Genomic DNA, 27,134 nt, shown 5'->3' on the forward strand with positions numbered 1-27,134 from the left:
AAAAAGCTCTAGAGCCCAGTAAGATGAAAATAACACAGATTTAAACTAACAGCTTCTTTCAGACCTCTATTTCCCCAGCACTGTGGTCTCTTCCCAAAACAGTAGACCCTTTGCCATCCTTTGCAGGTTCAAATGTGGGATGGCTTTTGGCTCTGTGACAGGTTGCAAGAAGAACTGGAAGAAGGCTTTCTGATCATAAAGGGATGATCCTCGGATATGTTTGGTTCTGTGCTTGGGTTTTTAATGCGCCGTTAGAGCAGGTGTCTTGTGCAGGACGCTGCTCTCCGCTGGCTTTGGTGCAATCTGCTTTGGGTTGCAACCCATCCCAACCCCATATCACAAGAGGCTTTAGGGGAAAGCCAGATCCTCACCTGGCAGCTAAGATGGTGCCTTACAGAATTTTTTAGGAAAGCTGATGTGCACCCATCTGGAGGGATAAACCAATGGTCTTTCCGTGGCTTATTAGGCAACAGTGCTGTTTCTGTAGGGATTAATTTTCAAGGAAACCTGACTAACTTCTTTGCTTTTCCACTTCAGCTTCCCCATTCCCAGAGGACTTCTCCATTCTAACCACTGTAAAAGCGAAGAAAGGAGGTCAGTCCTTCTTGATCTCAATTTACAATGAGCAAGGGATCCAGCAAATTGGTGTGGAGATGGGTAGATCTCCTGTATTCCTGTATGAAGACCATACAGGAAAGCCAGGCCCAGAAGACTATCCTCTCTTTAGAGGCATTAACCTAGCAGATGGCAAGTAAGTGAAATTTTGTGAGCAAAGGAAACAAAATGTATGTTGTTTATATCTATGCCAGCATGTTGAATTTTGTGTGAAATAGGAGTCGTGTATGTATAAATGTATGTATATACCTTTGGCTACTGCCAAAAGTCCCATTCTTGAACTTTGCCCTTTGATGGATAAATACTGCGTATATAAAAATTGTAAATCACGTACCAGTCAGTGCAAACTGTCTGATGGATGCATAATGGGCATTTTTTTACTGTAAAGGGCCTTAAAAATTCCACCCTGAGTCTTTTGCAGGACCTAAGGAGGGTGGAAAAGGGGAATAGCCAGAGGTCATTGGTGTGGTCTTTTATCTCTGCCTCATATTGCAGCCAGAACTGGCCCTCTCCTTCCTGATTTAGAGGGATGAGAAGTGCGTGGAATTGTCTGTCAATACAGCCTTTCTATTTCAAATAGTCTTTAGGGTCTGCCCAAAGATGATTTCCGTGTGTTTGCAGATGGTGGCTGGCATGGAAGCTTGCAGAACATCGGTTTACGAAAGCTTTATTGTTATACAATCAGTAGCTTGCTCTTGCAAGCCCAAGTCTCCGTTTAACACATTTGTCAACTCTGTTCTTTCTAGGTGGCACAGAATAGCTATCAGTGTGCAGAAGAAAAATGTCACCTTGATTTTGGACTGTAAAAAGAAGATAACCAAGTTCTTGGACCGAAGTGACCATCCCATCATTGACGTCAATGGCATCATTGTATTTGGAACAAGGATATTGGATGAAGAAGTGTTTGAGGTAAGTCATGACAATGAACAGCTCCGTGGATGTTCCACAGAGATGATGTGCTGGGTTCTGGTTGACAGGGTGCTTATGGCTCACTTTTGAAACTTGTATTGGATTTTTGCATAACAGAAGACCATTGTGCATATTATTATTTTAAAAAAAAAAAGTTTTTGTTTCAGTTAGGTAAATACTTTCTGCAGTAACGATGAAAACAGTGGGCCAGATGAACTGCTGGAATGAGGTTCTCTGGTTTCATGCCCTTGCTGGGGTTTTAGACCAGCCACTGCACTGAGATTTTGTAGGTCTGTAGCTCTTGTGCTTTTGGCTTCGTTAGCCTAGGAAGGGCTCACAGGATTTTCATTCATCCCTGTGTTATGAATTAAAGTTGTAGGGACAGTAAATGAAGACTGAAGAAAGCAGCTCCTTACAAATCACAGTTCACTCTGGAATCACAGGAATTTTCTCTTGCCTCATGTGTTTGGCCATTGGCTCTTGGTTTCTTGCACCATGACATAAGGGGACTCTCCCCGACAGCTGGTTTGGCAGTCCCGTCACCTCCCACACAGCGACTGCTTTTAAAAAGCAAACCGAAATCGTGATGGGTGGAACATTCCCATGAGCTCCTCTGATTCGAGCAAAGACAGAGAGGATTATTTATAGACAAGGTACATATGGTAGAAGTTCTTCCCATAGTTCAGCAGCTAGTTTAATATGTGCATTTTTCTAGCAATCTCAACTTCTGCGGTCTGCTGTGCTTCTGAGGCTTTCATGCGTATGAGAGTCTTGCCCCTGATCTTTGCAGTGAGCTACAGTTGCTTCCCTGAAATCAGTGCAATGGAGTGTAAAGCAAGACTTATTGATCACTACCTCCTTACTGTTGTTGCATTTATATGGAGGAAGAGCTGTATCTCATGGGCCTTCCCAACCCAGCAAAAAGCTGAGGAACGTCTTCTGTGGGTGGATAATTAGAGTTGTAGCAAAGCCAGATCTTGTCTGTGCTTCCCTGTCACTCGGAAGGAAAGTTCCAGCGTGTTTAACGTGACCAACATCTGGGAGCTAGTCTGCTGTAAACAGAGCAAGAATGCATGGTCTGAATGTTGCTGCCGAAATCCCTCTTAGAGAGTTAGAGCTGAATCCCTAAATTGTATTAAATTAATAGGCATTCCCTGGGAAGCTTAACAAAGATGGAAAGTAAAACCTGGGTTTAATGGGCACTGGGGTGTCTTTTGCAAATGTTGGAGGTTCTCCCAAAAATCTCATCAGTCGCACTGGCGGCTGTGCTTTGAGTGGGGTTGTTATATGAAGCGGTGAGCTTTTTTCTGGAGAGCCGCTGGGCCCAGGGATCTGGTAGATCCACTTAACATTCAGACTGGATGAAAAACCTGCACTTGGGGCTAGTTCATTCTGCAAAATAACGCAGTTTCCATAACTGCCCCTGAACCTGGAGATGTTCCCATGTGGTTTCTAGCACTCCCAGTATTTAGGACTGCTGATTCCTCTGCTGGGCAAGGGAAGGTGCATTTATGGGTGGGAACACTCCCTGCTCCACTGTCAGCCCTGGCCAGGGGGTCGCCATATCTCCCTTGCTGAAAAGGACTTCTCTAGAGGTACAAGCTCAGAGGGCTTGTGAATCTCCCCGGTCTTGGCAAGTGGGTAAAATGAGGCAAGTGTTCCCCTCTGGAGCCTGCAACATGCAGGTATAAATCATTGCAAGTACTTTTTTCTCTTTGTCTTATATGTGCTGAGATCAGTACAGTGTGTATATAAAACTCTAGTTCTTTGTCCTTTTTTCTTTTGTCATCCTCATCAAGGTTTTCGGCATATCCACACCCGCCTCCACCCAATCAAAATACCTTTATACTGAATGCAATTAATAGATTTCTTGAAGGCAGTGGACTATAACCTAATTCCCTTCATATTTCAGCAACTTAATTTCCTCTGGTCCCTTCTTTCTTCTTTTTGCAAGCCTAAGCAAAAATTGTATCAGGAAAAGATGTGGCTCAGAACAATGGGAAACAGACGTAAATTGTTGAAGTTACGTGTTCCTGGAAAGCTGATGATTTCTGGACTGAATGCAGAACTAGGAGTTGAAGCTGCTGCTGTCCAGTGCAGACCTCAGCTAACAAGATGTTCCTCATTTTTTGAGGTTTTTTTTTTCTGCACCCATAGTCTCCTGGCTCTTGCATGTTTGTTGCTTTTGCTGGAAATTAAAATAACCCAGTGATCTGGGAGCAGGATGGAAGGTTAGCGCTGGGGAGGGCTGTTTCTCAGCATGAATCAGTGAGAGCTGTAAGTAGTGGGAATTCATATCCTCCTTGTCAGGACCAAAATCAAATAAAACCCCAAACGCGTTTTGTTTTGTTTTGCAAGTCATAATTATTTAAGCTCCAGGTCTAGCTGGGATTGTGAACGGAGCAACTCTGCTGTATTCCTTGATCAAGCGGGGGGGCAGATGGGCAGAAAAAGCCTGGCAGGAAAAGTAAGAGGAGTTTCAAAATATTTCGCTAGCACAACATTCTTCCAGTGGAAAAATGACTTCCTCTCATTAAAATTCAATTAGTTGGGAGGCTGTGTGGATCCCTCTGTATGGCTGGGGGAGAGCTGGCTGGGATTGAAAAGGGGCCGAGCCTGAAGCCTAAGTTGTACAAGATAAGTTTTGTGCTGAGCTGTTGTTCGAAACACGAGTTTACAAATGTCAGGACAGGCTCTCGCGCTGGGGTTGGGAAGTGGTGGCCGCCTTCAAGCTGTGACTGAGAGGATGCTGTTGTGAGACAGCAAAGGGCTTTTTGCTGTCAGAGAGGCAAGGAGAAAAGAAATAGCCTGTGGTGCAGCCTGAACACTTCCTCTCTGCTTGCAGGCTGTAGTAAGCGGTGTCCCTGTGGCTGCTGCAGCCCTGGAAGGAAGTCAGAAGACGTGAATTCATCTCATTTTTAGAGGGATTAACTGTCTCTCTTGATGCGCTTTTTAAAAAAAAACCCATACATCAGGAACTGATTCCTAGCAGTCTGATGGGTAAGGCATAGGAATAGAGGATGAAGCTGGGAAAGAAGGCAAAGTGTCTCCTGCCTGAAAACCAGCCAGACTTCACAAAACATGCCAGTGATGTGATGGCCCTGCTCTGCAGTTGTGGATCAAAGGAGCTGCCTGCTCAGTGCCTGGGAGCTGTTGCAGGAGTCACCTCTCTGTGCAGGGTTGATCCCATCAGTTCTTTTTCAGTGTGAGCTCGTCTCTGGCAGCAGCGTGCTGATCCCAGGGCTGACCCATCAGCCTTTGTGCTCAGCCGTTGCTGGTGTAAGAGCTGAGAACAAGCTGAGTTCAGGCCAAAGCTCTGCTTGCTTCAGGGTCTGCTTGGCTGTTACACACGCACTTGTGCACATTGTACCCATCGACCGCGGCTGTGGGCTTTCATCTGAGATCATCCTTGGAAGATGCTCACGCCAAGGAATTTCTGCTCTGTGCGCCTCTCGTTACTGGGTTCAGGGGACAGCACCCATCTCCACGGGGCTTGCTCCTTCCCTCAGGTGAGCAATCGGACTCAGATATGTTCTGTCTCCCACCCCCAACCAAAGCCTGGCACGACATTAATGTGTCTAGCCAAAACAGCATGCGGGTCGCTTAATCCATTTGACCACCATGTCCCAGGACCATGGGGATGGCATCTCCCCATGGGTTGGTTTTTGCTTTTCCAACCTGCCGATTGCCTTGGTGGTCTGGTGGAAAAACAGCTCAGCTGGCTCTGGGCTTGAGAGGTTGTTCTGGTTTAGCAGATGTCGGTTGAAACAAAGTTCAGATCCTGGCTTAGTAAGGTCGCTGGTGCTGCGTTTGAGTCCCAGAAGTGGTTGTGTTACAGCAGCGAGCAGAGAAATCCCGTAACCCACAGCTGAAGGTTCTTTATGCACAAAAGTGCTGCACAATGGCAGTGGCAGGTAAACGTTACTGTTTCCAAGCTGGATTAGGTGAGCTTAAACCCTGTGCCGTGGTGTTTTGAAGCATCTCATGTAACCCCAGAGAAGGCTGGTTTGTGCAGCAGCGTGTTGTACTGCTCAGCAGTGCTCTGTAGAGCAGTGCTTTGCAGTGATGGGCTGATGAACGAAATGAAATTTGCTCAGACCTTGCCAAAGTTCCAGATAGTGATGCATTACATGTTTCTGATGGATATTGCATTTTGTCTCCTGATCTGTCTGGAAGAGACTATTGTGTGAGGCTGCTGTGCTGATAAAAGTACCGTACAGCACCTGGCTGGCAGAGCTAGTGTTGGTGTCGTTAAAATAGTGGTGTGGCCCTTGGTGAAAAAAAAAAAAGAGTAGGTTTTGGTAAAACTGCTGAGGATACCCTAGTAACAAGTGAGTACACTTGATGCTAGTTATTTTTTGTTCACCTGTTTACAGTTTTGCGGGATTGTCCCATAAGGTAACTGGTGGTGTGATCCTCTGGAAATAGTAGTGTCTGGTATTGGGGTAAATGAAACTGGCTTTCCCGTAAGTGGAAAATCTCAGCACGTGTGTATATTGCTTTTGAAGATTTGTCCTTTACTGGTGGCTCCTCTGGAGGCAAGAGCTTATTTTGTCCAGCTGAATGCCATAGCTGTGTCTCCTTGGTCTAGTTAGGATTGTAAAAGCAAGTGGTTTCCTCTGATCCTGCCAAAAAAGGTGCAGATTGAGAGGGGCTCGGATACCTGCGGACACCCTTCTGCCAACGCAGTGAAACCACGTGGGGCTCACAGAGTATTTGCTCTTAGATTCTGCCAGAGCTTGTCCTGCGATGAGACACAGCGTGCTGCTGGGCTTGGGATGATGCTGAAAGGATAGTGCTTTTTGTTTTCTTTCCTCCTTTGTGTTTCTGAAGACCGCTAGTGAAATCAAGACATCAGAAGTGGAGGGAAAGCAATTTGCGCTGGAGTGAGCCAGAAAGCCCAGGCAAGGTGCCAGAGGTGCTCTTAGGGCTGTTGAATGTTTCAAGGTGCAAGACAAAGCAGAACAGGCTCTTCGGTGCTCTTAGCAGAGACATCGGGGCTGATCAGGTGCCGTGTTGTTCTTGGGTTGAAATGCCAACTCTCTTTTAATCTTCTGCCTTGTTTACACTTAAACAATTATCACCGTGGCTGATAATCCCAGATTTCATTTCACTATTGTCAGGGTTTACTCCCTCCCTTCCCATGCTCTTGGCTCTGTAGCATTTCCAGGTCTGGAAAGTACTTTTATTTTTAAAGTTCCTGTACCTTATTTACCCTGGACACCTCTAAGTTTCTAATATTGGCTCAATAGCTTTTGCTTTAGCAAAATATATGCAAATGAGAAAAGATTCCTGTACCTGTAAGTGCATCTTATGGTGTATTTTTGGTTGGAGAGATGTAGGGCCCCCTTCTTGCAGGCAGATCTGCTGTTAACATGTCAGATAGCTGTCCTTCTGCCGTAGAAGCTGTGCTTCTGGTACAACGGCCTTTGGGAAAAGCCGGATTGGTGGTAACTGCAAAATTTGTAGAATTTTTCAGCTCCTGGGGAAACATGTACTGTGAGAGCCTCAGGTGTGAATCCATGTCTGATGCACATCTAGACCCAAGCTTGCCTGGGCACAGCTGTCTGTGCCATTCCTGTTGGCAGGAGGGTTTTGTGCAAGCAGAACCAGCAGCTGCAAGATTCAGAGCATGCAGGAACACTTACTTGTTTGTTTATGGGAGAAGCAACAAGGTCCCCAATACCTTCAAACTGGAATCATCGTAAGGGCTCCACTGAGCTCAGTGAGGCTGCTCATTGAGCATGATGTTGGACCCATCGTGTTCTGCAAGATCTGGGCTTAGCCCAACAGATCAGGAAGGAACTGGGCAGAGTTCATACTGATTTAAGTTTTTGTTAACCTTCAAAAAGCTTTTTTTTTTTTTAATTAGAGTTTTTTTATTAAGCTGAATTTCTCTGTCAAGATGTGCAACAGATACACGCTCCCATGTTATTTTCCCCTACCTCGGCAGACTGCTGAAAGAAGCTAATTTACAGTTCTGGCTGCCTGTCTTCCTGGCCCTGCCAAATCTGATTTCACCTCTTTTGCTGTAGAGCCTTTCAGGGAGAGTGCAAAGAGTCAATGTTTTACACCACCAGCATATACCGTGGTGTGAGATGATGGAAAATAAAACGTTCTGAGCCAGAATTAGGGTTGTTTTAATTTTTTTTTTCTTCTTTTTGAAGATGTCTATAGCTTTCCCCAGTCTCCTAATAATTCTCCATTTAGTTGCCGGTTTTCTTGTAATTTCTTCTGCTTTTGTTTTTTTTCAAAGGGATCGTCTTTAGTGAAATGGTGCTCTTGAGGCATATGGATTAAATCACAGAGCTAGGCTCTTGCAGAAGAGCAATGCTGCCTAGAAAATGTCTACGATTATTGAAGATTATACCTCTGGATGGGTTTACGATTAATGGTGAGATTTTTGTGCCAGAGTCCAAGCAATGCAGTCAATCTAATCGAAACCCAAACGTGATATTTGGCAGAGCCTCTCTCACAGCATCGTCTTACACAGGTGCCCAGGGACGTCATCTGGTTTTATTAGCGTGTCTGTACCCAGGGAGAGGCAGGATCAGATCCAGGATAAGAATTGCAGAAAACAGGTTGTAAAAGTTTTAGCCTGTGCCTTCAGGTGGTTTCATTTCATTCCTAAACTGACGCCGTTTTATCTGACCTCGAACTGTCAGGTGCCAGCAAGGAAAGTGAGGCTTTGGGTGGAAACATTGGATTAATTGTTTGCATACACTTTGCTGAAACCCTTGTTTTTCATTTAGATGTGCTGGGTAATTGGCAGTTCAGCCATCTGGACTGCAGTCAAGCTCTGTGACTGGGTCAGGGTTGCCTGTAATGATGTAGCCTTATTAGTCATGATTACAAAATACACATATTTAAATTTTCTAACCTTTTTTAAAATTTATTTTGGGGTGAGTTTTTATTTTTTTTTTGGTCTGTGGTAAATTCCACTTCATAAAATGCAAAAGAAAATGTGCATTGGCATGTGCAGTTAATTACTGCAGCTTGCTGGTATCTAATGCCTTCAGGCCTCTGACAGCCTACAGTGTGGGGGGAGATGTGCTTTATTGTTCAAACAGACCATAAAAGTGCTTTTATTGATGTTCAACAGTGATGCAGTGCATCATTTATCTTTAAATATTGCTAAGTTAAACGTCAGCCTGGGAAGCTGCGTGGTCTTCCAGTATCCTGCAGTTTCTTCAGAGTCAATCCCCCGTCTTACAGGAGGAACCACGTGGGTTTGGTCTCTGGGTGGGTACTGTTGTGTGTTACCTTCAAGGCAAAGGATTTAGTCCTTTTGCTGCCATTCTGAGTAAGTACCTTCTTCTAGAAAAGGTTAGTTCTGGGATTTAATCCATATGTTTCAAATGCACCATTCCACTAAAGTTGATCCTCTTGGGGAAAAAAAAAAACACACAGAAAAAATGGGATGGTGTTGTCTGTAAATGGGAAAAGGCGCCTGAACCTGAGCAATTTTTTGTCGAGAGGTGCCTCCTCATGATTTTGTTAGCAAAGCATGGTGAATTCTGAGGATATGGGGCACTTTGCATTCATTAAAAATCCAGGGTGAGAATGGCCAGTGAAGGATGTGGGACCTCACCCCAGTCTGAGGAACCCTTGGCATCCCTGGTGGCTCCTGGACAGTGTCGTGCTGTGACTCCAGAGGCTACTGAAATGGGAAATAATAATAAACAAGGGGGTTTTTGTTATGGTTCAGTTTGGAGCCTCATGGTTGCTTTAGCCAGGGACTCATGCAGACTAGTTGGTTTGGATGAGCTTTTTCCAGTTTGGAGGACATGGCCAAGGATGTTGAGTGGGAATTGTCAGTGGGGAAGGATGCCATCATCCCTGCTGTCCTGAGCCATGGCATGGAGAGGACAGGCAGGCTGTTGCCCGACTTTCTCTGGCCTGGTCTGTACCTCCTGCGGAGTGGGGTGATCAGTTGGAACTGCTAACAAGCAAAACTGAGCGGTCTCTGGAAGGCAAAGCTCATCCTTCAAAAGAGTTTCCATCCGCCACGGGGATTGTGGGGAATGGGGAGCAGAGCTGGGTCTGGTTGTTCCTGACATTTCACCTGGCAGGGTTTTATATTTAAATGCTGGCAGGCAGCAACCCAGACAGGCTCATTAGACGTGATGGATGCTGTTGGGTGTAGTGTCATTACTCTTTCGGCTGATGGCTTCGTTTGGAGTTTGCTTCCCCCCTTGGACAGTGGGAGGAAGGAGGAGGGGGCTCGGTTTCTTCCGTGGAAACTCTGAGGTGCAGAAGGCGGGTTGCTGAGCCCAGACAGGGTGATGTAATGCTGGGAATCTGCTCCTCTCTGGTGACGCCGTGCCAAGGTTTACAGTGGTGTGTGGACATGGAGCAGGCAGCAGGACAGGGCTTCAGGAGCAGTAAAGGGACCCAGAGTGTGTTAAAAAAGCAGTGAAGGGGAAAGCAAAGGGATGTTTTTGAGAGAGGTGGTTTTCCTCAGCTTGAGCATGGGAGGGAAAAGCCAAATACACTGTTGGGGGAGAAGTTTTTAGCTGAAGTTTATCGGCAGCATCACTATGCGTTATGTAAATGTGATTGTCTAGAGTGATATCGTGCCACCGGCCCCAGTTGGGGCATGTTTCCCCTTCCCGGGTCATTTGGGAACCTTGTTCTGTGTAGGAGGTGACAGACCCATTAGCCTTATTTGCATAAAAGTGAATTTCTGGAACAGAAGCCTGTGGATAGGAAAAAAATCCTCTTACATACAAGATGTTTGAGTGATTTGCGTTGTTGCAGCCAACTCTACAGACTCATCTGAGCCAATCTTGTGGGAGAGCCATTGCCTTGAGGAAGAGGATGGTGAGCCCTGAGCTCTGCCACAAGCTGGTCAAGAAGGGAGCTGGGCTCGTGTCCTTGTTGACCTGGCAGTTGTCAAATTGATGTTTCTTTGATGTTATTGTGCACATAACCTCTCATTGCAGTGAGGCCAGAGTAAATGCTTAGAAGCAAACTTCGAAGCCTCTCGGCTGACTTTGTGTTCAACCCATTCCCTTGTCATTTAGGTACGAACAAATGAAACACATGTTCCTTACACATGGTGAGGCCTTTCTAATTTTTTTAATTTTTTTTTTCTTTTTGGAGGCAGTCTGGGCTCCTTGCCAAAGCCCAAAGGAAAATCCTAGCCCACTCCAGACATCCCCAGCGTGCAGGTGTACTACTCCGACTCAGATTGAATGTATATGTTCACAAGAAATACATCACCCTGGGGATGGAAACTGGAAGAGGGTATTCCTAATGAGTTGTGCAGAATGCTGGATGTGTATTTGTGTGTATGTGTGTTTTCTATTCCCTCCAAGAACACGGAAAAAAGTCTCTAACCGTGGGCTCATTGTTCTCCACACGTAGCCACATACTGGCTGTGGTTCAGGAGGTCAGGTCTGCTTGAACAAACAGTGCTTTGGCCACTGAAGCGAAATGTGTGGGGAGATGAGAGAATTTGTGGTGAATATTACTTTTGTGCACTGTTCTCTGCTCTGGAATGTCTGCAAACATAGCAAGGTTTTTCTGAGGCTTTGATGCCTTGCATAAGCAAATTTATCTGCAAATTATGTTTACCCTCTTCCAGCTTGCTGCTCACAATACCGAAATCTGAGCTGTGATGCTTAGCTACTGCTGAGCTGGTCACGCTGAATTTATTCCTGTTCCTTCACAAGTTTTGTTCAGACAACCACATTTTTGGGGGGCTGAACTTCACATCTGCTCTTCAGGCTATAGGGTGTACAAACCCAGCCCCCTTCCTTGGGGTAAGAAGCCGAGGAAGTGCCCAATTAACTTTGTTAGGGGAGCTCCTATTTTTGTGTTTAAACCAAATACTTTTTGGATGCTGAATCTAAGGTGGGAGATGTGGCACAGAGGAGGTTTTTTATTTAAAAAAAGAAAAATCACCTTTCAATTAGCAGTGTCAAGATGTAATTGCAGAAATACTGTGGCGCGTGGATGTGAGAGGTGTGTGAACACAGACAAAGGAGACAGCCCATTTTGCTGGAGAAAGAGAGGGTGAAGGGTGTACGGACAAGAGGTGTAACGCCCACGTGTGCTCAGCTATCCATTTTCAGCTCTTTCCTGAGCAGCACTGGCCAAATTTGCAGCGACGGTGGGAAACAGCAATAGGAACCTGCACAAAAGCTTCCTTCTCGGGTGGTCCCAGCAGATGTGTCCTGCTCAGGGCTTCATGGCTTGGTGACTGCTGCCTGCCAAATGAGGGGAAATTCTTTCCCAACCAAAATTTGGTGTTAAGTTCAATTTTGAGCGTGTCAGCAGATATCCTCATGGCTAAGCATGTAATCCCACTTACATCCTGAGATAACTTTGGCAGCCAGGTCTATTTCTCCCCCATTCCCTTTAATCCATAAAACCTGGATTCTGTATTTACCTCCTGGGGCAGAAAACATTCCAAGTCCTGATTAAAAGCCTCTGTGTATACAAAACCCTTGATCCTCAGCCATCTTGGTGTAGAGGCCTGAGGATCAAACCTCAGGGTGGATCTTGGGGCTGTGGCAGTGGGGAGATAGAGAGCCCATCTGTGGGGCTGAGTAAATGGCAGCTCAGCTTCTGGATTAATTCAGCTATGAGCAAAAAAAAAAAAAAAATGAATAAAAGCAAGGGGTATGCAGATTTTAGGTACCTTAGTCCTCAGAGCTCCAGCTGTTGTGAGATGGAAGCACTGATGTGTCTTCTGCAAAGAGCTGCCCTTTAGTGATGGAAGTGAACCCAGACTGAGGTTTTCCAAAATGAGCTTTGGAGCTGTCTGAGGGCTCACCTGGGTTTTGTGTTGGAGTTTGGGAAGCATTGAGGGCAGAGGATGGGAGAGCGGTAGGATGGTGCTACCCTTGGTTGCTCTTCCTGCCCTTGTGGCGATGGCGTGAGCTGTCAGCTGGAGCTGGGAGATGCCTTCTGCTTTTATCTGACCATTGTGGATGGTCGTGGCTCGGTGTTGGATGGAGACTTTGGGATGGGTTTCTTTGCTGCTGCAGCCACCTTTTCTATATGCAGACTGGCTGCTCCTCAAGTCTCCCTTGAGACTGTTCACCACCTTCCCTAGACCCTCCCTTTCCCTTTGCATCCCTCACCTCCATCATAACCTGGGTCATTGGGACCAACACCTGCCCAGCAGGCACCACGACCCTGTTTACACAGGCCTGAGTAAAAACTGAGCTCCAACAGCGAGTTCTCAAATGTGTGACTTAAGCCAAAAGCTTCGCTTTACTACATATTTTCCACTGCGAGAAGAGTCCCCCTTACAATACGCTGGCGTATCCAGCTTTGTGTGGGCGGCGCAGCCAGCAGAAGCTGATCTCGTTTCGAATTTTCCATAGATGAAAGGGAAATAAATCAACGTGAAACTGGAGCCAGGAAACGGCAGTCGTTCGACGCGGAGGGGGAAGACACGAAAGGAGCAACGCTGGGATGTGCTGCGCTGCAGCTCGTAATGAGGGAGAATCTGTTTTTAAACTATCCCTTATGGTTCACACATATGTCATTGAAAAATCAGTTCTATAGGAAAAAGCCAGCCCTTCGGCTCGGTTATTAGTGGATTATTTGATTTGGATGATGAGAGGAAACTTGGAAGGGTACGATCAGCCCTTGGTCGGGCGGTGACATCAGGAGGTGAAGCTGGATGAGGGGAATGCAGCACTAAAATGAAATGCTAAAGAAAATAGGAAATTTGAGTGTGTGGTCAGGCCTGCACGACCGCAAGAAGAAATGTGAAGGTTGGGCAGCCTTTGGCAGCCTTGCGGGCTCTTAGTTTGGACTTACGTGGAGTTTTCAGAGCCTTGCATGTTCCCCTCCAGGCTGAATCTCCTCTCCAAGGAAGATGCTGCAATTTCTTCATTTCCTGTGAAAAATACAGCCTGGGTGAAAGGGTGCTGCCCAGAGCTGACCCCCAGACTGAGGGTGAGGCTACTTGGGCGCTGCTGCAATGGCCATGACCTGTGGGTGGTGGCAACTGGGACCTGGGGAGTGGTGGCACTGGTGGGAGAGAGCTGGGATGCCCTGAGCTACCTGATGCTCAAAGAGCAGCAGAGGACAGGGGGAAATGGGGACTTGGGTTTCTCCCAGAGATTCCTAACAGATACAATGAGGAAAAAGGAGAAAATAACAGGGATTATTTTTTTTTTTGAGCCTGTTCTATGGAGTGCAGGGTATTGAGTGTATGCTTCAGAAAAGCAGTGTTATTTGGAAGTCACTGGACACAGAATGAGGGTGCTATTTCAAAACTGCTCATTGTTTCATCTTCTCTCCCTCTCAGCGTTATTAACTGCTAGTTAAAGGGCTGGCAGATCATGATGGACAATGGCATCCATTCATTTTGTCCTATTCATTTCTCCGAGGCCTGGACTTGGCTTTTGTGGGGTTTTGCTTTTTTTTTTTGCTGTGGTTTTTATTTTTTTTTGTTTGTTTTGTTTTCTTTTTCAATTTCCATGCTGAGCAGTGGAAGGTCAGGCTGACACTCTCCTTCCTTTATGTAAATGTCTCCCACAATATGCAGGCTATGGGTTCATGTAGCTTTTCAGTGGGCTTGAATGCGAGTTCTGTGGGATGCTGCTGCCTGTGGGGATGCTGTCCCAGCGATGCTGACCTGCACCAGGCCCTCACCCTGGCCTTGGGCCACCACCAAAGCAATTAGCACCCTCACAGGATGGTGGTGTGGGTGCAAGTTCTTTTTTTAAAATTTTTTTTTCCCCCTTCCTTCTTGCTTTTCTGATGTGAAGCCAAATGTCGACTGGTTCTGGTACCTTCCCACAATGTCCTGGGCACTTGTGGTGGCTATCAGGGACAGCATCACCCCGTCACAGTGTCTTCTTATTTTATCTTTCTATGAAAACTTCTCTCCTGGGCTGTCAGGAGGAGCTAAAGTTGCAGAAGCCCATTGCCCAGGTGCCTTCTGAGTTACTCTGCTTAAGCAGATTCATGGAAGCAAATTTTCTGAGCAAGTATTAAGAGATTACTTTTTCTTTTTTTAATAGTCTAATTTGCTGCTTGCAAGGGTTCAGGAGCATAATCTGACTTGGTGCTTCAATTAGGGAAAAAAACCCCACCATGTGAATAGACCTGAGCCAAAGCAGCTCAGAAGGAACTGCTTGAAAAACTTCTGTTGTGGAGTTATTCACACTCACTATTTTGTGAGCACTCTGGGATAGACAATAACTTTAAAAAAAAAAAGGAGAAAAGAAAATCATGTTTAAATTCTGGGTAGATAGCTTTTTTTTTTTTTTTGAGTGACCTGGTGCTATGAAGTCCCTCTCAGCTGGTGGTATTAATATTGTAAACGGATTACAGAATACCTATGAACTTGGCAGCACGATTTTTGAGCAGTTTTTAAAGTTTGCCTTTCAAAGTTATCTTACAGGCTCACACCGTTCCTGCCTAAGCATTTCTGATCTGGAAAGGAAAAAAAAAACCAAACAGCAGCTGTACAGTGACCATGCTATAAAAGTTGTATTTGGGCCACATATAAAGACAGTGACAACAGAGCACGTGGTCATTGTGGTGTGTCTGTTTTTAGGGATCAAGGCTGTAATTTGTGTGGAGTGTGACATAAATGCTGACTTTTTCCTTTAAGTTACCTAATGAAGAGTTTGAAGGCAGAAATCACAGAGTGACAAGCGGCTGTGTGGTCATACAGAGAAAAATAGCCCTAAGGGTTTGATCCTAGTGTGTTTGCGGGAGAGCCAGGAGCGATTACAAGGCGGTTGTGCAGACGGATGAGCTGCTTTCTTTGAGTAAAGGCTCATCTGAAGTTGCCTGGGTGGCAATGCCAGCCTGAACATGGCTGGTGACTGATGCCAGGTAGCAACAAACCTTCGGGCTCTGCCATGTGCCGTGATGTTCCTCTGAGAGTTGCCAGGGGTGCTGGCTAGCTGGGACCTGGAGATGCTTGGTTTTCTCCTCCATTCTCCTTGGATCTGGAAAATTGAGGAGAAAAGGGTGTTTTCCGTGTAAAGGCAGGAATGGAAGAAGAAGTGCTTATTTTGTGGTGCTCCAGCTGGAAATCTCAGAGATGCCTTGAGATTAGTCAGGTCTAGATTCCTTTTAATTTGTGTCTCGTGGTTGCTTAGATTTTTCGTATGGTAGGAACATTAAAGAGATGTGTTCTTCCTGTGCATGCCTGGATCTGATCAGATGTGAACTCGCTGCACAGCCTCTCCTCAGACAATGAACTAGTACCATGCTTTTCTCTTACCCAGCTCTTTCCATGACATTTATGGGAGTTTAATTATCTTGAGCCTTTTTCCTCTGTCAAAAGCGATTGAAATCAGCTATCTGATTTCAAGAGTTATTGGGATAGATGGACACACCTGCGGCTGCACGAAGAGGTCACACATGGCTTGCTTTCAGGGGAAACCAGCCCAAAAAATGCATTGCTGTCCTAATCAATTCATTAGAGGAAAATGTTTCCTTGTGTGCTAGTTTAAACTTTCAACTTAAGTGATGCCTGGTATACACAAGAGATGAGTATGTAGTTGCTGGCAATTGCAATTACAGAGGTGGCCAGAAGGCTGAGGTGTTTCTACACCAAGCTCTGCGCCAAGGATTTCTTCTAGGTAGGATCCTTGTAGAGACAGATCTGGTTCTGCTTTAGCTCCTCGTGCTGGCAAAAATAAGCAAGAACTGGTCCTGCCCAGCTGAATGGAAGCAGCATTTTAAGATCTCGCACAAGGAGCAAGCACGGATCAGCTCTACTAAGGACCTACACCAGGTCTGACCTTAACATCTCGCACGTTCCCTAGGAGATGGTGCAAGTGTGCCAAGTCCTTCTGCCAAGCGGGGCCGGCATGCAGAGTCTCAACCTGCTTTTCTCTTGTTCCAGCGCTTCTCAGAATCAGGTTTCCTATTTTTCAGAGAGGGGAAAAGCGAGTCAGACTATTTACCATGTTCATGGGAGTTTTGGAGCAGCCAAAGAAAACTGAGTCACTTTGGAAGGGCTCTCTGCAGTCAGATTTTTTACCTTTTTTTTCAGTCTTCCCCTGAAATAGAACAAACACGTTTGCCCAGCCAGAAACGCAGAAATAAGCCAGTAGAAGTTATTTCTTCCAGTCAAGTAGCACGGACCAGATAGATGGCTTTGCAAGGTTTCCATCCTGCAGCTGTGAGAACCTCCAAGGCCTTTGGCAACTCGGTCCTCGTGAGCCAAGGGAGTCTAGCTCCTCTCTCATTTTCTGTTCTTGGGGAAGGAGTCACCACAGAAGACCTGTAGATGATTTATCAAGGGAAGTGTCAGCTGAAGATGCTCCCAAGCTGACCAGGAGAGCCACAGCAGGTTGTTCGCTGTAGATGGACGCAGTTCTTCATCCTCCAGACCTCAGGTCCTCCTGGGGCATCTATAGATGTCACGTTTAAAAATATACGTGCTTAGAGATGCAGCGTAGATATGTAAAACGTGATGCAAGCACTGCATCAGGCTGCAAAATGGAGCTCGGAGGAGTGTGCAGATGAGGGATGCAAAGGGGCTGGTAAGGAAAAACCATCCCCATCACTTGTTCGCTACATGAGGTTGAAGTACTCTGGAAAAGTATCACATTCCTGGGTAATAATTAAAGGCTATATGCTAATATGTCTGTGCAGAGTGATGGATTTGGGGTGTGCAAACTCAAATCTGGTATTTCTGAAATGCTGGAACCTGTGAAGCTTTAATTTTTTTTACATTTCTGTATGTGTGTGCATAGGTAGGTTGTTTTTAAGAGAAAAATTGCAACATCAGCTTCAGTCGTGGTCTCAAATTGACATCTGTAGAGTTTTTTAGCAAGCATGGGACACCCATGTCTGGGCATCTGCATGCATGTAGGTATGTGTGTACATATATGAAGTATCTATTACGGGTAATCTAACATGCAGCTGATACTTTAGAGAGAAAATATTTACTTCCATGTGATGAAATTTGAACTAGGAGTCATGCAGCTTAATAAAAACGTGTGGTTTAGAATCCTTGTTCTTCACATATGTTTCTAATCTGCTGGGGGGCGTTCAGACCATCTGCCCAGAACACCAAAAAAAAGAAGGAAAAAGTTTAAAAATGCTCCTTTTGCAAATATAAAGACTGATTTTACAATAGGAAAATGAAATTTGAGAGTAGCGTCCCCTATTTATTGGGGGGAAAGAGAAGTGGGGGACTGTCAGGGGCTTTCTTCTTATTTTATTTGTTTTTTGTTTTGACTTAAACCTGAACTGTGTGCTATCGTTTTTCCCTTCTTTGCAAAATAGCTGCAGAAACCTCTCATATTATTTTTGCTTATTTTACCACAGAGCCTGGCTAGAAGGAGAGAACAGAAAGCAGCCTTTTGTCACACCAGTTGACGTAGCCTCTCTCCCTGTCTGTCCATCATTCCAGACTGGGGCTGTGGAGCAGGGCGAGCCGTTCGCTCGCATCCCCCTTTCTGTGGCCACAACTGATTGTTTCATGCCCAAAAATCCTACTAGATAGGTGGTGGTTTGTTTAACAGACGTAAAAATAGCCCATGGAGCTGTGGAGCTGAGCATGACGCTTGTTGATTTAAAGATATCTGGGTGTTTTTAGCAGGTGTCTGTATTTGCTTTATTTTTTTTTTAAGGCGTCTTGGCTGCCTTTTCCTTTCCTGCAGTCCCTACTGCTTGGCTGCAGCCATGCCCTGGGTGTACCTTCCACCCCGTCGGAAGAGTTATGGCGTTAGTGCTTGCTCAGGAGCCGAGGAATGCAGACAGATCAGCGGCGGAGCGCTGGCCTCATGCGTGGCAGCACTTTTTAAGAGGCACCAGAGTGAGCAGGGCAGCAACGAGTTGCAGAGGAAGGGAAAAGTTAAAGCTTGCACACTGCTCTGTTCCAAAGGGCTGCAGTGTGTGACGGTGACGGCCTCACGTTTGCGGCGGCTGATGCAAAGCCGCTGGCACGGAGCTCTGAAGGCATGAGGATGAACAGAAGCCCGAGGAGTCTTCTCGGGGTGGGACCTGCTCCCTTCTGCAATCAGCTGCAGCCAGTGGAAGTACTTGCCCGCTCTGCGGTGCGGTCTGTGGAGCACGCAGCCCGTGTCTGGTGGTTTGCAGCACCAGACGTGAGTCAAGGGAAAGCTGGACGTGTCCCCGGTACGTGTGTGGGACAGACGCTGCCTCCTGCTCTGCATGGCCTGACTCGGGATGCTCCCACAGGAGCCTCTCAGACAGGGTTGTAAGGACAAGAGATTGAAACCACAGTCCAGTTTCTGCTGTGTTGGCCACTTCTACCTTCAGGGGGGGTTATCTATTTATTCTTTTTTCTAGCTTAAATTTTCCCATTTGCTGTAGAATATCCCCTTTGCTATGAGCAGCCCTGGTGCTCGTGCAGCCTGGCTCTGTAGGTCCTGCCCCATCACTCCCACGGCTTGGGGGGGCTGCGTGGGGCTGAGCTGCCTTGGGAGCCATATCCCACAGTGGTTTTTGCAGCCCTGAAACAAAAACCCCTGGAGAAACACATTGCCATCGTAGCCTTGCAGTAAATACTTTATAGATTTGATGCTTTCTGTGCTTCTGCCAACGCCACCTGTTTTCCAAGCTGCCTCTTTCTTAAGGATTGTTTTTCTCTCTGCCCTGTGTCCCCAAAGTTCCTGGATCTTAATTAAATGACAGGTTGCTAGCTTGCCTTATCTGTTTTTTGGTGGTTTATCTTTTTTTTCCCCACACTTTTGGTAAATTTTTGAACATAAACTGTCCTCCAGGGTCCAGGTATCAGCTTTTAGCTGCCAAAGACACGTCGCCCACTGGAAGCAACGCTCATTTATGGCTTTCACGTAGGGCTTCGGCTGAGCCCTGCAGCCCCCCTCAGTCCGCCAGAGTCAAGGCTGAATAAGGTGAAGGACAATTGCCTCAAAGCATAAAGCAGCCCCAGAGCTCTTTGGGATCTCTGAACTGGTGATTAGATGTCTCTTCTGAAAGGACGGAGGTTTCAATTAGGCGAAATGCCTGGGGATGAATCAGAGTTGGCAGTGAAGGGCTGGGGAGCTGCTGCAGGGAGGATGGGGAATTGTGTGGTCTGAGTGGCGAGTCTGGAGCACGGCCTGGGCTCTTGCCCCATCATTAAAGTCCATTTGAACTTTTTTCAGCTTGTCCCTTTTCTGTTCTTTTTAGAGCATTGCCTGTCCCTACGTGAGAAGCTCTTGGGGCAGGATGTGATGGTTAAATGGACCGTGGTAGCAGAGGGCTGAGGAAAGGGGCACTGTAGAGATGTTACACAGGACTGGAGAAAGCAAAGAGGCTCTGGGCGGTCGGGATTTGGTGAGGATTCCAGGGAAAGCAGCAGGAAGGAGCCAGTAATGATTAATAGGTTTGATGAACTCAGCCATTTGGAAAACCAAGAAAATCTTTCACCCGCTGAAGATGGGAAACCAGAATGGTGGATGGGTCCGTCCGTCACCTGTAAAGTGCTGTCGTGTAAATAATCCCCACTGCTGGTGAATGCTGCGTGTGTTGTCCTTGGGAGTTAGCTCTGCCTTGTCACTTAAGAAAAAGGACTTGGGCGTAAGCTCTGGCTTTGCATTTGCTCTGGCAAGCGCTGGAGGGGGAGTCGCTCGGTGCTGCGCCGGCGGCTGTGGCCGCTGCTGGGGAGTGTTTACATTAGGGTAGGATGGTATTTACTTTGTGCGGTTATCGGAGTGGGGAGGGGGAGAAAGTAGCCGCCTGGAAATGAACCTCGTATGAGCGTCTCCTGCTCTGCTAATGGCTTGAGTCCTTGACTGGTATTTGGGTATTGGCAGAGCGACAGCTCCTTCAGGAGAGCTTTCCAGAATTAGCAAAGCCATCTGGCTTTTGTTCTCCTCTTAGAGAATCGCTTGTCCTTCCCTTCCAGTAAGGAGTCCTTGCTCAACTGCTCGTAATTTGCATTGCACTGTTACCCCAGCAGACCTACAGCGTGCTGTGGTCTCTGCAAGCGTGCATGAAATACAGCTCTTTGCTCCAAAAAGCCTTTTTTTTTTTTTTTTTTCTAAAAAGCTGACCCAAGGATGCAGCACTTGCAGATGGAGGAAGCAGGAGCTGTTATTGCTTGTCCGTGTTTCCATCTGTCAGGGCAGGGCTGAGTGCTGGGGACAGAGGGGAGTGGGGTTCAGGCCAGGAGAGGAGGTGTGCAGGAGGGGACCGAGCTTGTCTGCTCCTTCAAAGCCAGTGGCTAGGGCTGACAGCGAGTTCCTGGATCATTGCGTGATAGGAAACTGGGTTCCTCTCTGGGATTATGAAATAGAAAGGTTGAAAATTACTCGGGAAGTTAATTACCTTTGAGCCAAAGGGCTTATTTTCTTCTTGTTTCTGTGGTCAGGTCAAGAGGCACGTGGGTTGTCTAAATAACAGCTGCAGTTTGTGTTCTTTAAGTTTAATATCAGACGTGCTGATGGCTTTGGGGTGGGGATGCAGGACTAGGCTGACATGCCGTGAGAGCAGGGTTTCTCAGGGTGCCTCCTCTCCCAGACGGAGATGGAGATGCAGTGGGAAACCATTGTCAGATTTTTCCTTGAAGCCATATTTAGTTCTTGTGAAACTTCTATCCCTTTTCTGCTTAATTAAACCTATTTTTTCTAAAGAAGGAACGGAAGAGGCTCCTATCTGAGTGCCAAAAACCAGAGGGGAGCCATTCTTGTGGTAATTGGAGCCGGAGAGGGGAAATAGCAGAGGTCTTGCCTGCCCTGTCCGTTCCTGCAGCCCCTCTGCACAGGCTGGGGAAGCAAACATCCGGGCTGGATTTATCCAAACCACCAAGAATCTGTAGCTGACTCATGACTGTGTGCAAGTCAAGTTTTTTGGTGGTGGTTTTTTTTTGGTTTTTTTTTTTGAGCCAGACCTTCAACTATTGCTTTCCCATTTTTTAGTGCAAAATTTTTGGTAGCCCAAAGGATGCCCTTTAGGTACCGGTTTCTGTGAGCTCGCTCCTGTCTGTGACTCTGTGTCTGGCCAGTGAGAGGGGTTCAGGACACTGGTACAGGGGTTGGTGGGGGTGATGAGGCTTCGTGTGACCCCATTGCTGCTGTTTGGCTCCTTTTCTGGAGCAGCTGAGTTTAAATGAGGGACTCTGGGATGAAGCCAGTGCAACAAAGGATGCAGCGATGCTCTGAGGGCGTGTTGTACCTCTGATTTTGGGTCTCACAACACTTGCAGAGCCAGAGGCATGGTGAGCTTGGAGTCACCTCTTGCTTGCCTTCTTCACCGACTTCTCCAATACTTGTTCTTACTCCAGCCTGTGCAGACAAGGAGCCCTGGATCAGGGCAGCCACTGCATCCTTAGCAGAAAGTCTCCCTCTGTGGGCAAGTGCTGATGACATGTTTTATCAAGTGGAACATCTGAGGGCTGGCAGGCTGTCTCTGGACAAGGATTAGGTTTTTTGGAAGCTTGCTGGTGGCTGAGATCTCTAAACTTTCACTTCATCATAGAGCTGCACTGAACCTCTGCTGCTCTTAAGCCACCCAGCTGGGTTTGCATTTACAGAACCAGTGAGCTGGTCATAAAAAAACTCAGCGATGTCCCAGTTGCTCCCAATAATCTAGAAGATTTTGCTTGTGTGTTACAGCCACACATCCCGAGCCTGCAGTTATCCAGTTTAAATGTAGGAGTTTTAAAAAGCACATCAAGCTGTATTTATTCATGTGGACGTTGGGAATCTCTAAGACTGCTGGGGTAATGCACTAAACCAGCAGTTCAGTTAATTATCGGTGCGTTGTAGTGAGAGCCCCGAAGAATCCCAGTATTTATGGAGCTCTGCTGCCAATGCCAGATGAAGTCACTCCGATTATCCTCGCCAGCTGTTTGTTTTGTTGAACCACAGCGATTTCTCCAAGTTACTGAAGTTGATGTCATTGGAAGCGATGTGACATTTTTGCGCACGTATAGAATAAGTGTTAAAAAATGCTCCAGAAGAGCTTTTCCAGTCTTGTCTGGGAGCTGGCTGGGGAGTTGAATTAAACTGGCTTGGTGGAACTTAATCCATAAAGCAAATGAGTCATCAGGCATAAATGGCTTTACCATAAATGTCAGACAAATTCTTACTGGCCCTGACAGTTAGCACTTACATCTGCTAGAGCAAATAAAAGCCTCACAATTCACAATCATTTTCAGAAATGTGCTGTCCTGCCTCTTCCTCTTGACGATAAGGTCTAGGAATAAAGGTCAAAATGTGGTTTATCCCTCTTTTTAAGAGCTAGCTCTTCTGATGGATGAAATATTGGTCGTTTTCAGGCAAAAACTGACTTTTATTTTTTCCCCTCCACTTCAACTTTTTGTTCAAACTGGGAAAGTGCTACTGGGCCTTGCCTCAGCATCCTAAGTACCAGCCCAGTGACTGGAGCACTTTCTGGAGCTTCACTTATTCACATGCCAAAGGAGGATTTTACCCGATCATCTGCCTGGGTGGCTGGGGCTGGAGGACACGGTGCTCGTGACCTCTCCTTGGAAGCAATACCACTGTGTTACTGACTTGCTCCTTGACTTGAATACCTCTTTACTTGCAAGTAAATCTTAAAAGCCTAAATGACTTGGTTTGGTAAAGTCTTTAAACTGCTCTCTTAGCATAATTGCAGGTTCTCTCTTTAGTAAAGGTTTCATGGAAAATCCACGTGTGGAGAGGGGATGGTGGAAATTAATGGTATCTCTGTTATCGCTGCTCTTGCTGAAAAAACCAGATGCTGACATAAGGAAGAGGAGCTGGGGGGGTTTTGTGTAACCATAACAGTGAAACAAATAGACGCTCGAGTGAGGAAAGGGAGCAGAGCTGGCCGCTGCCTTTGTGGGCCAGTGCTGGGGCTGGGGGCAGCTATCTCTTGGGGAAATTTATTAGCGGCAACACACTTGAGAGGACACAAAAGGCTTGCGAACCTCCCAGCACGGCTCACTCCATTTAAAGTCGGCTTTTTAAATCAAAGAAATGGGGCTCTTGACAGCAGAGCTTTGTGCATCTTTTGTGAAGTTCAGATAGTGGGGCTTTTTATTACAGGCTAAATTAGCCCATTTTATTGTTTTGCACTGAGGGATGAGGTCAGTTGACTGAGAATCTTGCTAACAAGGTTTTAGTCCTGTCTGCTTTTTGCAAGTGTTAACACGGGGTATCCACCAGGGCCGTGCACTTGCTGTTAATGAAACAAAGATGAATGGTCTACCAGCCCTGCAAGCTCTCCTCCTTCCCCCACCACTGAGCTGCTCAACTCACGTCAGCGTACTCGAGCTCAGATGCTCCCTGGGGCTCTCATTCCTCCAAGCGCGTTGGGTTTCCTTCTGATTTTGCATGCTTGCACGTTGCTGCTGGAACAGCAAGAAAAGGATGAACTTTGCTGGGCAGGGTGATTGATTGGGTTTGAAAAGGAAATGGGAAAATAGTAGGCATGCTGAACGGTGCTCACCAAGCGTGGTGAGCTCTGAAGGAGCCGTCTGATGCGGCTCATGCTTTTTCCTGGCACCCTTCGCGTACCAAACTTAGGCAGTTACACACTGATTTTTCTCGGGTTCTCGGTCCAGAACTAGCAAGAAGTTTCCCTTGTTCATTCTGCCCTACTTGTTCAGCAGCAACTGCTGGGCTGGTGTTGGCTGTTGATGTGTTGAGTGAGGTTGAGGTTTCTGCTGTCGCCCTAAGATTTGAGTCTTGTGGCTCCTGGGACTTGCAGATGATGCCTTTCTGTGTACTTGAAGGTGATGTCAATGCTTTGAGACATCAGACCAGGAGAATGCTCGGCTCCTGTTGCACAGAAGGAAAGCAGGGTTGGGATAGAGAGAGGATTCCTTGCTGTGCGTGTCTCAGGAGCTGCCCTCAGCTGAGGCTAAAAGCAAACTCAGCTTTAGCAAATTCTCTTCTGCTTAACCTTTTGCACTGTGTTTAGCCAACGTGCCTTTCTTTGCATTATCTTTTCCTTGAGGAAACACAGTCATAATCCTGGTCACTTATAGGATGCAGGCTATCAGCTCTCCTTGAGGTGTAAATCCAACCTTATCAGGAAGAAAAAGCTTTCAGCCTTCCTTCCTTGCCTCTCGGAGACAAGTACCAAGTCTACTTTTGTGGCTGTTTTATTTCAGCTTATCCCAGCAGTGCTGTACACTCCCCATAACCCTGTGGAAACTGGGGAGCTTTAACCACCTAAAGTGAGGGAAGGGCATAAATTAGCTCAGGTATCAGTCAGGGGTGGGGGTGATTGAGGTTCAGTGTGCAGAAATAGCAGCTGGAAGGATCTTCACATCATCAGCTTGAAGCAAAGTGCCTTGGCCAGATTGGGTGTCCTCCTCTGGAGGAGTCTCCAAAGGGGCAGCCTGGGTCATTGCTCTGAACTGTCTTTGAAAACAGGGGTGATAATATATGATATGAGCAGCCCCAGGGCTCCTTCAGGGCTTTGCTTAGGGCTGGGCGATGTCCTGTCGGTCACACCACAGCCAAGATCCCCGTGCAGGTCACACTGTCAGGTGGTGGCCAGAGCTGGCTGGAAATGGGACGTATTCTGCAAGACAAAAACTTGTCAATCACCGTTTCCCCAAAACTGCCTCCTTGTTTTTGGTGGTTACATTGAAATACAAAAAGCTGGAACAGTACTGACAGAACTGCTTTACAGTTTCATTTAAAAAAAAAAACAAAACACCAAGGGAAAGGCAAAAAAAGACTAGTTCTTAAAATAGAAAATTGAATACCACTTTGCAGACTTTCTGTTAATTTTGTAAAGGTTATTCACAGGAAACAATGGCTAATAAGCTTAAGCCTGTGCTCAATTTTAGGGTGGCGTTGTGTAGCACCTGAGAGCTGTCCAGACATTTTGGTTAGGTGCTGCAGAGGTGGATGTGCTAACCTGAAAATGGAAGAGGAAAACCCCAGAAAGCCATAAGCTGCCCCTGCTCCTTGGACCAGGCGGGTGCAGTCAGGGCCACAAAAAAATGCTTTCCCTATGGATCTCTGCCAAAAGTGCAAACAGCACTTTATCCTTTATTTTTTTTCTTCTTAGTGAATTCAAAGGTGTGTGTTCGTAGGAGGCTGAGCTCCCTGTGGACTGAGTGGCACCCAGGGCTGGACCATGTGCAGCTGGTGTGAAGGCAGATTTGGCCTGTAATTTTAAAAATATCCTTTGGTTTTCTGTGGGGCTCCTTGCCGATCTGGCCAGACTCTGTTCAGAGCTTCTGGTTCCTATTATACAACCAAGTCCTCCTCCTAGTTTTGCTGTAATTCTCCTTTTACTCCTGATGCCTTTGCCATGTTTTTCTATTATTAAAAATATTCCCCCCCTAATTAAAGTATCAACTCTAATAATCTGAGTAGTAAAATTTTGCCTTATGTAACCGTCTGCTGAATAAACTAGTTTTTGGCATTACAGTTAAGCAGGCCTGGTGGTTCTTCAGGAAACTAAAGAGCGATTTCTGCTCGGACTTTTGGGCTGCTCCGTTCACTACATAGCGAGCGGCCCATTAAACAGTGTCAGCGCCTAATGAGCTTCTTCTGTGCCCAGTTCTCATTTAGCTACTGCAAACCCTCTCTTTTTTTTTTCTGATTATCAGATGCATTTCTAATCTCTTTCTGCGTCTGCGGCGCTGTTGTAGGTGGAAAATTGAGGCGAGGCAAGATGCGGAAAGGAAGGGCGATGCCTTTTATGAGACCAACCGATGGGGTGGGAAAAGCTTTGAAGCCAGTAAACAGCTTTTAGAACTGGGCAGGGCAACTCCGCAGCCCTGCAGAGCTGCGCTGGACTGGGCAGGAAAATTAATATTTTTTGCGTTGTCCACTGGACACTGCTGATTTTTCTTTTTTTGCCTTGAGCTGTCAGTGCTGTATGGTGGCCTCCCTGCCACTGTGATGATCTTTCGGAAAGGTGCATTTTGGTCTGTGATGCACCCGTGTCTTCACACCTCCTGGAGCAGCCCCAGATGAGTGGTTTCACCCGGCTCCTTTTGGGTGACACGCCGGTGTCAGGGAGGTGGCTCTGTCACGTATTTGCTTTTCATTTCTCGGTGACGTTTATCCCCTTGGGCTGGGGCTGGTGGCTCTGCATTCCCCCCTGTCCCCCTGACGATGCTCTGTCCTTGCCTCCCCGCAGGGTGACATCCAGCAGCTCCTGATCGTGGCGGACCCCCGAGCAGCCTACGATTACTGCGAACACTACAGCCCCGACTGCGACACCGCCATCCCCGACTCCCCCCAGTCCCAGGACCCCAACCAGGATGAATATGTAAGTCAGCTGCAGGCTTTGGGGATGATTTGGGGGGCAAACCTCCCGTATCGTGATTGTGGATGTACTTCGCTTATTCCTCTCTGGGATAACTCATTAGTAAGGGCCAAGAGAGAGCTTGTTTTTAGGATTTGCAGGTTCTAGTCTTGGCTTTTGCCCTTGGGAATTTTCCCTTCCTTTCTGTGCTCTTGCTGTTTCCAGAGACTGAAATGAGTATTCACTTGGGAGTTCAAAAACTTGCAGGACAGACAAGCTGAGGGGAGTGTGAAATACTGACCTTCCCTGGCGGGTCGAATCCAGTCCAAAATAGGCACCTGTTTCTAAATTTTAAATTTTACTGTTGAACACGTAAAAAGATTAAATAGTTCTTTTTCAATATTCTTTGAAGCAACAGGTGTTGCCCATGTATTTGACATTTGAATTTCATTTTGGCAGAAATGCTTCTAGCTCACCCATATAATCTGTTCTGC

At 46.6% G+C, this 27,134-nt stretch overlaps 1 protein-coding gene across 1 annotated transcript in view; it reads left to right on the forward strand.

The window, feature by feature from the left end:
* Window positions 1–537: 537 nt before the first annotated feature.
* Window positions 538–27,134, forward strand: part of LOC104274006 (collagen alpha-1(V) chain-like) — a gene marked incomplete at its 5' end in the record, with an annotated part of 103,309 nt that continues 76,712 nt past the window's right edge. Inside the window, 3 exon segments of the mRNA XM_009869515.1 lie at window positions 538–751; window positions 1,362–1,524; window positions 26,533–26,664. Of these exon segments, the coding sequence (XP_009867817.1) occupies window positions 538–751; window positions 1,362–1,524; window positions 26,533–26,664 (509 nt within the window).

Source organism: Apaloderma vittatum, unplaced genomic scaffold (genome assembly GCF_000703405.1).
Source record: "Apaloderma vittatum isolate BGI_N311 unplaced genomic scaffold, ASM70340v1 scaffold5925, whole genome shotgun sequence".
Taxonomy (NCBI): domain Eukaryota; kingdom Metazoa; phylum Chordata; class Aves; order Trogoniformes; family Trogonidae; genus Apaloderma; species Apaloderma vittatum.